At 37.1% G+C, this 14,148-nt stretch overlaps 1 protein-coding gene across 2 annotated transcripts in view; it reads left to right on the forward strand.

The window, feature by feature from the left end:
• The window catches only part of ALCAM (activated leukocyte cell adhesion molecule), a 184,566-nt gene that overhangs the window by 141,209 nt on the left and 29,209 nt on the right, over positions 1-14,148 (forward strand). For both annotated transcript variants that reach the window (XM_074362723.1, XM_074362732.1), the window contains exons 3-6: positions 768-987; positions 7,346-7,410; positions 8,610-8,697; positions 9,165-9,347. In XM_074362723.1, the coding sequence (XP_074218824.1) occupies positions 768-987; positions 7,346-7,410; positions 8,610-8,697; positions 9,165-9,347 (556 nt within the window). The remainder of the gene's footprint in view (positions 1-767; positions 988-7,345; positions 7,411-8,609; positions 8,698-9,164; positions 9,348-14,148) is intronic.

Consider the following 14,148-nt stretch of genomic DNA (forward strand, 5'->3'; position numbering starts at 1 on the left):
GAGCAGAGGAAGAAATGAAGTCTGTGTCTCAGTGCTCTGGCATAATTGTGTATGCCAGATTATGTTTTCTTTTGGAATGAGTTTTTATATAAAGCCCTTTGAGCTAACTTTTATGACTCAGGTAGCAAAACTATGGATTTTAGTGATTAATCTGATTCTGTTCCTTAATGGACGTGATCGTTTCACAAGGGCAAATACTGTTCCTCCATGAAGACTCATTAAACTGTGTTATGTGTAAAGGTCAGCTCTGTCAATTCTGAAAGGCGTGGATGTTTAAAGTATGCAGATCAAAGTAATGAACATGCAGAAGATAATTGCCCAAGATTTTTAAATGAGTGTTTGCAGCTCAAGTGTATGCTTGCTGTGATAGTTAGCTGAAAATCATTTTGTAACATAACACTAATAGGTTTGTTTTCATCCATTTTCTTCTTTCATATCAGACATAAGGCCAGCCCTTGTCAGTTTCAAAACAGTTACTAATTCTGTCCTCCAGATGCGAGAAAAGCTCAGATTCCTAAAGCTCTGTCCTCTCATTTTCTTATATTTCAGTTGATGCCAGTAAAAGAACTTACGGCTTCTCCTCTTGTGAAGAGTAGTTTTCTCTTCCAAAGATTTATGGGAGGCTCATATCCAAAATTCTTCTTCTTGGGCAGAACTACAAATATTGGTGGAATAATATGGCCAAGGAAATTTTGTTGTTCTGGTTGTCATCCTGAGACATCTGAATACGCCTGTTTTTAAAAATGTATTATTATTTTAATCTTTAGGAAAAGCCGGATGGCTCCCCAGTATTTATTGCCTTCAGGTCCTCGATGAAGAAGAGTGTTCAGTATGATGATGTGCCAGAATACAAAGACAGATTGAGCCTCTATGAAAACTACACCTTGTCGATCAGCGACGCAAGGATCAGTGATGAAAAGAGATTTGTGTGCATGCTAGTGACGGAAGACAACGTGTTTGAGGCCCCTGCAGTGGTCAAGGTGTTCAGTAAGTAGCCCGCAGTGCAGCTGCTAAGCAGGGTTGACGACTGGTGCTAGGAAATGTTCTTTAGAAAGAAGGCTGTGAACCCTGTGGTGTCTCCACAGCAGGCGTCTATGTGAGAGGACTTCTAGAGATCTTCCTTCTGCTCGTGCATGCTGTCAGTGAGGAAAACAAAAATCCTTGAAATTTGAATAGGAGTTTTGCAGTGAGGAACTATAAGAATATTCTATCATTTTGTCGGGTGAAATTTCCTGTGATATGAAGTACTACTAAATGAAACCTGGCCTATGACATTTACTTTCACTGACATGCACAAATAAATGTTCTGTGATATATGTATACACACACACACACACACACACACAGATACATGATATATACACAGAATCATACATATCATGCCTACATATATATGTACATTAGGCTGAATCATACATTGTCTTTTGATATATAAAAATAGCAAAATACAAGCAAGAGATATAAGCCTTCTACATATATATGGACACACACACACACACACACACACATATCCTGACCTTTAATGCTTAATGTTTGCTGATTTACTTCTTGAAAGTGTTCCGGTAGTTTAGAAAATTGCCCTGAAATAAAGTTCTCCACACGCTGAGTGTGTATGTGAAATACATCAAGAGGAAAAAACAGAGTAGGGGTGGAAGAGAAGGTTGTAGGAGAAACTTGGAGTAATTACTGCAAGTTACTTTGCCTAATGATAATACATAGTTAATGTTAGTGTGCAAATGGCTATGCAGATGAATGACTTGAGAAGTTTGAATGAAAACACTTCATCTTTTAATAGTCAAATAAAGAGTCCCACCCTCATTACATCATTGTATCTTAGAAATTAGAAGGAGAAAAATAGGTCTCAAAAGTTTTAGAATGCTTGTCTTTTTTAATTGGGGAAGAAGACCTCGATTTTCAGTTTTCCCCTCTGCTTTCTGATAACTTGACAGCACCTAGAAATTATTAAAATAAACAGGGAAGAAAGAAACCCAGAGGGCCTTGCTGCTCCAGCCAGTAACTGGATTTTTCCTGTTTCTCTTGTAATAGCCTATGCAGCTAACTGGGACGGTCCCTTAAGCATTTATATGGACTTCAAAGCTCCTGTGGGCTCCTGACAAGGATTCAAAGAGTGCTTATACTATCAAAGGAACCTTTGTTCTCCAGAAGAACCTTGTAAAAGCATATTACACGTTTCAGTTGATTAGCTTTCAGCTTAGAAGGCACTTTCCAGAAGCCATCCACTCTTCTCAATCATTTTATGAATCAAACTAAGTACCAGGGTTTTCCCGGTCATGTCCCATCACACTGAACACACCAGATAATTTGCATCCTGTATTTGCCAATGTCCCATGTACTTTTTCCCTTTCTTTTCTTTTGTTTCACTTTGATGCTATTAGGAAGATGGATGATGCACTGCTAGAAACATTTTCTAAAGAGAGCAACCAAAATTTTTTAATGAGGCCGTGACGTCATAAATAGAAGTATACAACAGGAACGTACTGAGGTACAGAGATTAAGTCACAGCACTCTAAAGGTTATGTGTATTGATTTGTCACCTTCAGTTTTCTCTTGTTACGATGTTAAAATTACCAAATATCAAGGCAGTGTACAGGAAAGTTGAGAAAATCCGGGTTGTTCCATTTAGAAGAAACATTTGTGACAATTTTCAAAATGTAAGTTTTTAAAATACCATACTGAACAAAAATTCAGTTGGCCGAATTCAATTAAATCTGTCAGCTGTTTCAGAATACAGAGGATTTCTATGATTGTGAAAACAAACTCACACCCTGCATACTATCAGCACCCCCAACCCTCTTCTTTCTTGAATGTCATTGAAAACAAAGTGATTCTCAGAAACGGAATTTGCATTCCAGGCTCTGAGCCAGGGATAATTTAAATAGACAAGTTACACACTAATGAAAATGGGGTTTTATCCTGGAAACTGTGGGACCCTCCAAGTCCAGTTAGATGAACAGCACAGCTCACGATAAAGGGCGTGTTTGCAAGAGTGTATAGGGGCTTTGATTTTTCAAACATCATGAATTTACTTTGGGTCACTTTTAGTGAAGCAAACAGCAGCTGTGACATGGAGGCTTCGTTCTCTGCATGTATATACTGCCGTCACTTAAGAGTTACTAGGCTCGTCAATCAATCCTCTGTCTCCTTCTGTCGAGTCACCTAGCAACAGGCACTGTGTACCGCAGAACAAGTACGGTTAAAGTGAGCTAATCGCAGATCCGCGTGTGGCAGAATACCCTCCTCATGAGCAAAGTCACACTGCTTTTATTCAAACTAGAGGCCGTGACTGATGACTTTATTACCTCCAGTGTAGGTTTGTTTATTTGGCTTTAAGCTATACCTCAGTTAAAAGGAATCAGGTCCATAAAGCAGCCCAACTCCAAAAATAAGTCACATGCTTTGTCACCAACATGGCTTTTTTTTTTTTTTTTTTTTTGGTAGTTGAATGGCATCAAAATCAAACTATTTGCTGTCTGCATTTAATACACATTTGAAGTTAATAAAACCATCCCATAGCAAGAGAACTTTAAAAGTTCCCAGAGATTCATTCCAGTGATGGTGCAAAAGTCTTAGAAGTCAAATAGATTGACTTAGAACTGAATGGCTGTCAGTGATATAAGTGGAAAAAAATCACTGAACTGGTCATTCAGGAGATCTGGCTCTGTGAGATCCGCTGCTAATTCTGACCTTGGATGAGTGGTGTCACCAGTCTGGGGCTGCAGTTCCCCCCTCACCAGTAAATGAGTGCTTTGATTAGGCGGTGGTTTCCCCGCTCTGTTCCAAGGATCCTCCTGACAAGCTAATGAAGAGGGCTGAGCGGGGTGAGGACCTGCCTCTACTCAATTAGCTAGAATTCTACCCACTGAATATTTCATGGTATTTTGTTCAGGAGAAAGACAAACAAACAAAAAGGAGATGGACTCTAGCTCTAAAAAAATAGCATTTGCTATTCTGTTCATGATATTTTGTTCAGGAGAAAGACAAACAAACAAAAAGAGATGGACTCTAGCTCTAAAAAAATAGGATTTGCCAACCACAGTGCAACATAATTATCTGCTTGGGTGTCTGTGGTATTAAAGGAAGGCTGCTGCCATGACTTGGAGCCTGCTGTACACCTGAACCAACCAGCTCTGTTCTCAGTGCTCTGGTTGGCTTCACCCAGTTATTTCAGAGCTTTCATCTGGAGACTGTTCTCATTGATTTATCAGAACTGAGGATCCCTTCTCCCACACTCCCTGTGAAAGTTATTCAACTTCCAACTGCAAGTAACTTGTTTTTGGAATAAAGTAAGCAGAAATAAATTTACTATTTAACCAATGGGATCTGCACTGTATATTTTATTTTGATTCTTTAAATATAAAAAAATCTCATTTTCCCATCTCATGAGGACAATAAACTACGATTTCACACTCACAGTGGTTTACTTAAAGTACGTCACGAGGTGATTGCTGACAAAGTACCGAGAGGACCCCTCTCGACTCAGTGCACAGTGCACCTGTGCTTTCTTGCTCTCCTCCCATGTCAAACAGCTGTCCTCTGCGTGGTTTCTGATAATAACTTTAGTACATTGTGGGTGATATAGAGCAGTTTTGCATTCATCACTCCATCTTCACCTGGCTATGAAACCCTTGACAAAATTATTTTAATAATGCAAATAAATTTGGGGCATGACTTTTGCTTTCAATTCTGCACTTGGTTATGAATCCTTGAGTCATATTAAGACATAATTCACGAAGTTTTTTTTTAAAACACTTTGAATCAATATGCAATTTTGCTAAAATAGTATGTGTCCTCTTTTATTGTCCTCTAACACTCATTGATTGTTACAAGCTAATATAAGAGAAAATTACATACAAAGTATGTATTTAATATAGAGGGTTTGAGACAAAAGTTTGAGGAGAAAATATCTCAAGAGAAATGCAATAGATATTACCGTTACTTCCACAGTACCTGCTATGACTCTTTTCTAAATAGAAAAATCAATAACACTACAAAGAGGACTAAATTTTCAGCATCTTTTCATCAGGTTTCCTTGGGTTTGCTACAGTTCTATTTTATTGAAATAAGAATAAATTTTAGGAAGCATTTATTGAAACAAGGCACATGCGGCTATGTGGGAAGGACCAACAATTGTAACACATCAGTACTTATGATTTTATGTGCATTGATAAAACATCACAGGGTTTGTAAATCAAAGAAGAGGAATATATTCTACATTAGAGGAAGTGAGTATGTGTCCAACTGAGTTGATATCTGATTTTGGTGAACTAGAAATTAGTGCAACTTAACAAAACTGCTCACCCACGCTTTGTGTTAAGAGTGTGATTTGGGGGAAGGTTTTTCAAATCTCTCTATATATTCCAGGCATAGATATTACTGAAGAAGAAACAAAAAACTATTTTTTTCTTGTTCATCTTCGTTCTTGATTAACCACATACATTAATTTAATATCTTACCTCTCCTCGGTTCTCATGGAGGTGTCACTGAATAACTGATTTTAGTTCCCAGAGAACTTCGGTCACTCAAGATTTTCATTCTGTTTAAATCTTTTGAATACAGTCCTCTCTCAAATGTATTAGACATTTGCCATAAAACATTGAATGCTGAAGAATTCTTAAAAGAATTTAATGTTTTATCAGTAACTCAGAGTTGTAATAATGAACATTAATGTGAAGTTATATTAAAATAGTGGTAAATAACATCAACACTTTCTGATATTTAGAAGGCTTTAGTCCTCCACCATAAGCTTCCCAGAAGTTGCTACTTATTTTGAGTATTTTGTCAGTTTTCTTTCTAATTTCTTGGTCACATTTCTAACAATCAGGTAGCCAGGTGTCACTTCTTGTTTGTCTTAATGTAATTGTCTATGGTATGCCTATGTTTTTATATTTCTTTTTTCCATTTTTAAAATCTTTCTTACGTTTTCTTTCTCATCTGTGTGTTTAGAATATAGATAACCCCTCTTTAGAGACTGTATTAAGAGAATCATATTTCTAGAATTAATAGTCAATAGGCCCTCCAATAATTAAAGTGCGAGTTCAACACATAGGCAGATTCACTATTATTATTCATTATTCTGATTTCTAATATAAAATAATTGCACAGGAGAAAGTAACTCTGAATGTTAACCTGAAGTTTACATTATTTTTGCATATAGGTTAATGATACCCATTTTGCTGTTCCAAAAACATTTTGTCTTCATCTTTGTTTCCCTGATGGTCTGGGTAGTTAACATGTCTGATAACTGAATTTCAAATTGAGTAAAATTATATAAAAGCCAGTTTAGTTTGATAATCAAAATTAAAAGTATGGAGACGGTAGACAATAAGACTATGAAAGAAAGAATAGCTGATTGTTTTTATTTTGCCTATTTGTTTGAGAATGGAATAGTTCTCCATGAGACTCACAAAAATCAGTGACAATGAGGCAATATCCATTTTCTATAGACTAATTGTTAAAGCTAATTAAAAAGTAAAAAAAAAAATCCATCAATGATAGATAACAAGTAGCCAAGAATAAAATAAGTTAAAATAAGTTTAAATGTTACCTTGTTGCTGCAATTTGTAATCAGTTTTTCCTGAAGCCTTTACTAGAATTTGTGCTTACAGAACTTCTTATGTTTAAAATGCTTCTGTCCATTATCTCAGGTTCCAAATTTGAAAGATTTCCTCACATTTATAGATTCATGATGTAAGTTCACTTAAAAGGTAAAGTTTGAGATACCTAGGAGGCTTGGGCTCCTACATCCCTTAACTACTCTGTGTTTCCTATGATTTTAGAGCAGTGATTCTTAAACTCCACCGTGTCCAAGAATCCCCAATGGAACTTGTTTTTAAAAAGTAGATTTACAGGATTTTCCCCAGATATTCTGATTCAGTAGGCCAGGTAGGACTCAGAAATAATTTTAAATAAGCACCCCTGTGATTCGGTTTTATGTGGATTCAGGTCTTCATCTAGGGAGTTGGAAATTGTTAAGTAGAAAGTGCACATGGTAATCATTTGCAGATAATACATCCTCTTGAGTACATTAACCTCTGTTTACTATAAAACCGATGCACACTGTTTATAAAGCATCCAGAAAACATTACCAATATTTTATTCAAAGGAGTAATAAGCATTTAAAATAATATTTAATGTAATAAAACAAATATTTGAAAGGGGTAGACTAATCAGATTTCTTAACTATAGATTATATGGGAAATCTGTTCTTTATTTTGTTGTTGATTTTTCTACTCTGAGTAAGCAAATTATTTTTCTATGAACCAAATCACAAACATCCATTTTCTTCTTCCATGGGTACTTAAAATCTTTCTCTACTTAACTTTAGAGCAACCATCTAAACCTGAAATTGTAAGCAAAGCCCCATTTCTCGAAACAGAGCAGCTGAAAAAGGTAAGAACTTGTTTTGATTAATAACCTTTACTTAGCCTGGTGTTGAATGCCTTCTCCTGGCCTCAGATGCCAGGACAAATTTGATAGACTTTGCTCTGTGGAGTTGACAATGTTCCAGGTGCCAGTCAGAAAGTCTGCACAAGGTAGAGTGATGACACAGACGAAGGTGTTGTCATTTCTGAAGGGAGAGGCGGGAGGAAAGAGTAAAAAAGGCATAGGTCTTTCTTGTTTGAATAAACTGAATAACATGAGTAGATTCTCTCTAGACTCAAGGTATAAAGGGCTTTCCAACAATATGAAATAATTTGATGTAAAAGAAAATGGCATTTGGGAAACATTCCATTATTTGCATTGCTGGATTTGGGGGTGTTCAGCCAGTGGGCAAGTGAGCGCAGTAAGAGATAAATCTGGAGAGTTAAAGAAAGGCTGGATTATGACAAACCGTCTGTCATATGTAATGTGTGGTCTTATTCTTATGGACAAATTAAACTACTGAAAAGTTGAAGTAAAGGGATAAGAGATTTGAACAATCACAGTAGCAGAGGTTTGAAGGAAGTCTGTATTGAAGGAGGGATAAAACTGGAGTCCTATACAGGAGCACATCCCTTGATTAATCATCTCGTTTTCACTAGCTAAAATACCCAAATTTTCCTCGGTTGGGAGAAAAGGCAGATTCAGAGTTCTTTGAATCAGATTAAATTTGACTGCATAATATTATTTGATAAACACTAACAATTAAAAACACCTGTGAAGGAAAGTGGTGGGTACTATAGAGCGTGGTAAGTCTGTGTTGTCTGAAATATACACAGCATGAAGCTGGGGAAGCAGCCCCATTTTAACACCATTAATGATTCTTGCATACACAGATTTGCAAACCAAGGTAATAGCCAATGTTAATGTAGTTATGTTATTTAGTTAATGTTAAAAACAAATACTGTTGAAATGAATTTGGTAATGCTTTTAAATGAATGTGACTTTATTAATGGTGGCAGCATCTATTGCATCTGTTTTAAAATGGACAAGACCATGATTTTAAGTACAAGACATTGTTTTTATACAAGAGTCTTTAGTCAGTGCTTGGAAAATGAATGGATCAGGGAACCACTGGAATAACTCTGCATCGCTTGAGGAGCCTGGGGCTTTGAAATGGGCAACCCCTGATGGAACCAAAGTTGTAATATTATCTCTTTATTTTGCAGTTGGGTGAGTGCATTTCAAAAGACAGTTATCCAGATGGCAACATCACATGGTACAGGAATGGAAAAGTGCTGCAACCCGTTGAAGGAGGTGAGCAGGAAGTGGGCAATAAACTCAGATGACCTGTTTTGACTTTCTCTTGTCTAAGCATTCCTTAGACTATCCTGAGTCTAAATGTGTGGCCCTCTTTTGATCTATGACTCTATACTTTGTTACTTTAAGTATCCATTAAATCATTAAGGGATTTAAAAAAAAAAAAAAACCAAGACACCGTTTTAGACTTTGTGCAGAAGAATCAAGAGCAGAGAAAATTATTTCTGTATATGGTATGTTCTAGAAGTTAATTAAAGTGAGTGGGAGGTAGAATTCCAGGATTCTATTTCTGTCCATGTCTGATTCATGCTTTTGAAAAGACATCTACCTCACTACATGTCAATTTTCCCTCCTGTTAAATACAGTAAGGACAAAACCACTTCTCAAAGTTGTTGTGACATTTCATTAAGGGCTGTGATTTTCCGATGAAAGGTCCTACCGTTAGTGTTCTTTATTTTCTTCAGCGGCGGTCATAATTTTTAAGAAGCAAATGGACCCAGTAACTCAGCTCTATACCATGACTTCATCTCTGGAATACAAGACAACCAAGGCTGACATACAAATGCCATTCACCTGCTCTGTGACATATTATGGACCCACTGGCCAGAAAACAGTTTACTCTGATCAAGCAGTCTTTGATATTTACTGTAAGTAACTCAATATATAATTATGCAATTTTAATGTATTAGAAAAAAAATATTCAAATGCTATTTTAAGTCCTAATCCAAAAGCTCTTTGGGATCTACTTCCAAACACCCATCCCTATTCCATGGTACCCAAATAATCTCTTCCTCTTTGCAAGACCTATAGAAAAAATACCTACCCAACTTATATATTTCACTCTCCACTTTGCTATTTATAATCATCTCTTCTGTATTCCTCTAGACACTAAGTTCCTTAAACACAAGATTTCTAACTTAGTCTGATTTCTTCTGGTGGTCCTCAGCCCTGGCACATAGCCATGGATTTTGTAGGAGTTTAAAATGCCATCTGATGGTTTTCTGAATGAATGACAGATGAATAGAGGCTTATGACTGGATGGTTTTCTAGATATAGGATTTCCATTTTAATAAAGAGATTTATTTTAATAATGAGATCAATTCCATAAATTAAATAGAATGTTGAATTCCAACATGTTTTGATTAACTTTATTTCATAGGCTTGAAACATAGAATATTAGACGACAGAGGAACTTTCTTGATCATCTGATCTAATTCCATTATTTTACTTAGCAGTAAAGTGAGACCTAGAGACTTGCCCTAAATTAGCTGCAGCAACGTGATTAGAGTCCTCTTCTCCAATGCTATGCTCTTTCCTGTAAGACAGGAGGCAAGATAACAAAATGACTAAGAGCAAAGATGCTGGCAACTCAGTCCCAGTGCTGTCTGTTCCTATGTGTTTCTAGAAAAGAATCTTAACTCCTCTTGGTTTCAGTTTTCTTATTTTGAAATAAGAAAAATGTAATACTTAACTCATGATGTTGTTATGGAGATTAAGTGAAATAAAAAATCTAAAATAGCACAACATATAGCACATTAAATGCTTGTTATTAAGTACTATTGTCGTGACTATTATATAATCATTATTACTTCATAAACAGAGAACTAGAGATATCTTTTGGGGAAAGATACAAGGAAATTTTGTTATTATTAGTTTTTAATGAATCAAAAATTCTCGCAGTCCTGCCATATGTTGTAGAATGACCCAGTACTTCTACACCTATTTGAGAGAAAGAATAGAAATGCCCATTGAGCCTTCAAAGGGTTTTATCTCAGCTACATATCTACTTTGGTTCCATAAAGTACAGAGCCTTATATAAGAGGAAAACTGAAATTCCACTTGCCCTAACAAGAATGGGTTGTTTTGTCTTACACGTTGTAAATAAGTTTCAGCTTGATTTAAAAGCAGGGATTTAGAGGATTTCATCATATACAGCTTATCTAAAATCAAACTATTATTTCTGTATGTGAAAGCAGAATCCTGTCTGTTCAAAAATATTCAATTGAAAATAAACTATTCTGGTGTAAGTACAGGAGTACAAGATAGGAAAGAACATCAAGATGAGTGAAAAGGATTGGGAAACTGGCTTAAGGAAGAATGGGAATGTATGTGAGCATCAGACATGGGGAGACAGACAGTTGGAAGAGTCCTTGGATGAATAAGAAAGAAATGATTTTCCTGTGACTGGCTGTGTAGGGCACATTTGGCACAGCTTTTGAGAAGGCACAATGTATGTAGTGCTAGGCTTCATGACAGAGACTTAAAAGTGTTTAAGACATAGTCTGACATTTAAGGGGTTTATTATTCCAATAGAGAAGTAAGACACGCGTATCAGAAGGCAATTGTCACTGCATGGTTGCAAGTGGTAAGTGCCACAGGGACTCAGTGAACAGTCCTAAAAACGCAGGTGTCCAAGGACAGTGACTCCCAGACTTCAGTGTGCGTGAGACTCACCTGGAGGACATGTTAGAGCACAGATTACTGGACCCAGCTCTAAGTGTTCTCATACAGTAGGTGTGGGGAGGGGCCCAATACTTTGCATTTACACCAGGTTCCCTGGTGATGCTAATGCTGATCATCTGAGGACCACGCTTGGAGAACCACTGTCCTAGGATGACTTCAGAGAAGAGAAGGAGGAGCTAAATGGAAAGTACATTCAAGAAGAAGAAATTTGATCAGTTCATCTTGGGAAAGCCTGAAAAAGATGCACTGGTCCACTCCTTCCGTACCATATCCAGTCAGTAATGAAGTTGTTTAGAATCTACCACTTCCATCTCTGTGTTGATCTGATTCTGCCTTCTGACCCTGCCTGAGATTATGCCACCATTCCTCATGACCAGTATTTTTGCAGTAATTTCCGAAAGAGTATTCCTGTCTGTTCACACCAAACTGCCCTGCCAGCTGTTGCTAGAAACATCTTTCTAAAGCACAGATGTGAACATGTTACTGCTGTGATCAAAACTCATCAGTGACTCCCCAGATATCGCAGGTTAATCTTTACACTTCCAATTTCAATATGCCTTGAGTCCACTGCAGCCGTGGTCCCGACCAGTCCCAGCCTTCATCCCTTCATTGCCTTCTACAGTCTGTCCTGGTTCCAGGGTCCTCCTGTAGAATACGATGTACGTGCCTGGCCATGTGCTGTCACTGTCTTACCTTTATTATCCAGCAAATGCCTCCTTATTCTTCAAAACCCAGCTCCAGGGCCAATTCCTACTGAAATCTTCCCAGTCTGGTGGGTCTGTGAGCGATTTCTATGCTTATACATCTTATGCAGTTTTTGTATTGGTACAGTCTTAATTGTTAAGTTTTGTGTCTTCATAAATAAACCGGAAGCTCACTGAGGGCAGGGAATGCACTGTTTTCAATTTTATAACTCCTGCACTTAGTGCCCACACAAAACAAATATTAACCAAACAGATAAATAAATGAGTGGCAAGAGGATTAAATGGAGAGATGGGAGAAAGAAAAATTGAGTAGACTATTTGTGTTATTATGTACTGGGTATGTATATATGGAGTAGTGAGATGGAAGACTCTCACCTGAACTCGGTTCAAGGCAATCGTGGACACCAGGTTAAATGTTTATTTCAATTTATACATGCTGGGAATGCATGAAGATTTTAAAATATCATTCTAATGCTCAAAGCCTACTTCAAAAACTGATTTGGAGAAAATATATATGAAGAAGTAGAAAAGAGAAAGCCTCAAGGTGAAGGACCAATTGAAGTCTGATGGCAATGTTTCAGGTTTGGATTAATTAGAGCCTGCGCTAGGGAAGTGTTAGTGGGAATAGAAGGGGAGAATCAGATGTACAAAGTATAAGGATTAATCATTAAGGCTGGGTGACTGAGTGGATAAGAGAGGGCAAAGGAGAACGCCAGAGGAACTGGCAGAATGATGATATACTAATAGAGTAAAATTCAAAGTCAGGGGCAAAGGGAGAGCAAGAGATCATTAGTTTTGTTGGAGGCATTATTAGTGGGCATCCAGAAAGTTACTGTTAAAACTCAAATGCGTTACCTTAACCCTCTGATTTCAGTTTGGTTCTTCAACTCTCCAATACAGAGCAGAGCCTATCGAAAGAGGGCCACAGAGAAGGGGAGTTTTGAAATAAAGCAGGACGTCAGACCGATGATGACTCCTCGCTATTCTGGTGTCAGCTCTAGTTAGAGATGTGTGGCAGTGATGTGCAGCAGACCACGCTAGCAAGGAAGGACCACGGGAAAGAGGGAGGGAGGCCTCGAAAGGGAAGGTCAGCAGGGGACCAAAAACAAACTTTATTTTTACTTTCCAACTTTACTGGAAACTGCCAGTCAGGGAACTGCCTCAGGCAAATTCAGAAAAATGAACAACAAATATATTAAACCAATCACTGTTTTGCCTCAGAACATTCTGGGCAAATATTCAGAGATGCCCAAGCATGGAGAAAAGTCAAAGAAGCAATCTATAACAACCCTTTGAGGGTTTTTTCTGCACTTTAATCTTAGAAAGGTAAGTATATGATTGAAAGAGACAGAAAAAAGCCTCAAAAATCTACCACTTATTTGTCTCGCTTTATTAGCTAATAGCAAAATAATTCTTCCTAGATGGATTATTTTTAGTGCTGCCAGTTTGGAAATATAGGCACATGCCTCAATAATTATTAAGTCTTATGGAAAAGGTTCTCTGAAATAAACCTTTGTCATTATATGGTTTCGAAATTCATTGTTCATTGTATCATCCAGCTGCATAACAAGTGGATACATTAGAAAGTGGGTCATTTATAACTGCCAACACCACCTCCTTTTATTTCCTGTTTGCTAGACCCGGTCCACTGTATCCAGCCTTTAATTTCTTTAGCATTCTACTGTTGCACAGTAGCCTCCACTAAAGAATACCCATTAGCCCTATTTTCTCCATAAAAATGACCAAAATGGAATAAAAGTGGCATCTTGGATCCAATGAAGAGAAAAGAATTACAATACATTTACAGTTCTGTTGATTGTGTTAAAGGTCTCTCTCAGTTCGTGGGATTCATCTTTTTGAAAGCAGATCTGCTCTTCTGCATGCCAAACATCTTGCTGGTATTGTTTGGTTCATGTCCCTCTTTCCTTAATACACGGCATTCTTGTGCAATATGAGTACAGGGGTGCCTAATAATTTTAACTACTTTGCGAGCTGCTCCAGTCTTTCCAAACTGTAAGATACATATAATATAGTTAAATGCCCTTGTAATGAGATTATACAGTGGAACCCTTCCTACTGTTCTTTTACACATAAAATAATTAGGGTCATTCCTACTTTAGGTAAAGACATTTTGCTAAGAAAAAATTGATTTTTATGTAACAGGATCTCTTTGTAGTTTGCTCTAACCAAGATTAGTACTTGTTATAGCAAGTAGCTATTAACTTCAATCCTTCTATAAAAAGATACATTTAAGTAATTACCATTACTACCTTCTTGAGAA

This window comes from Camelus bactrianus, chromosome 1, assembly GCF_048773025.1.
Source record: "Camelus bactrianus isolate YW-2024 breed Bactrian camel chromosome 1, ASM4877302v1, whole genome shotgun sequence".
NCBI classification, from domain to species: domain Eukaryota; kingdom Metazoa; phylum Chordata; class Mammalia; order Artiodactyla; family Camelidae; genus Camelus; species Camelus bactrianus.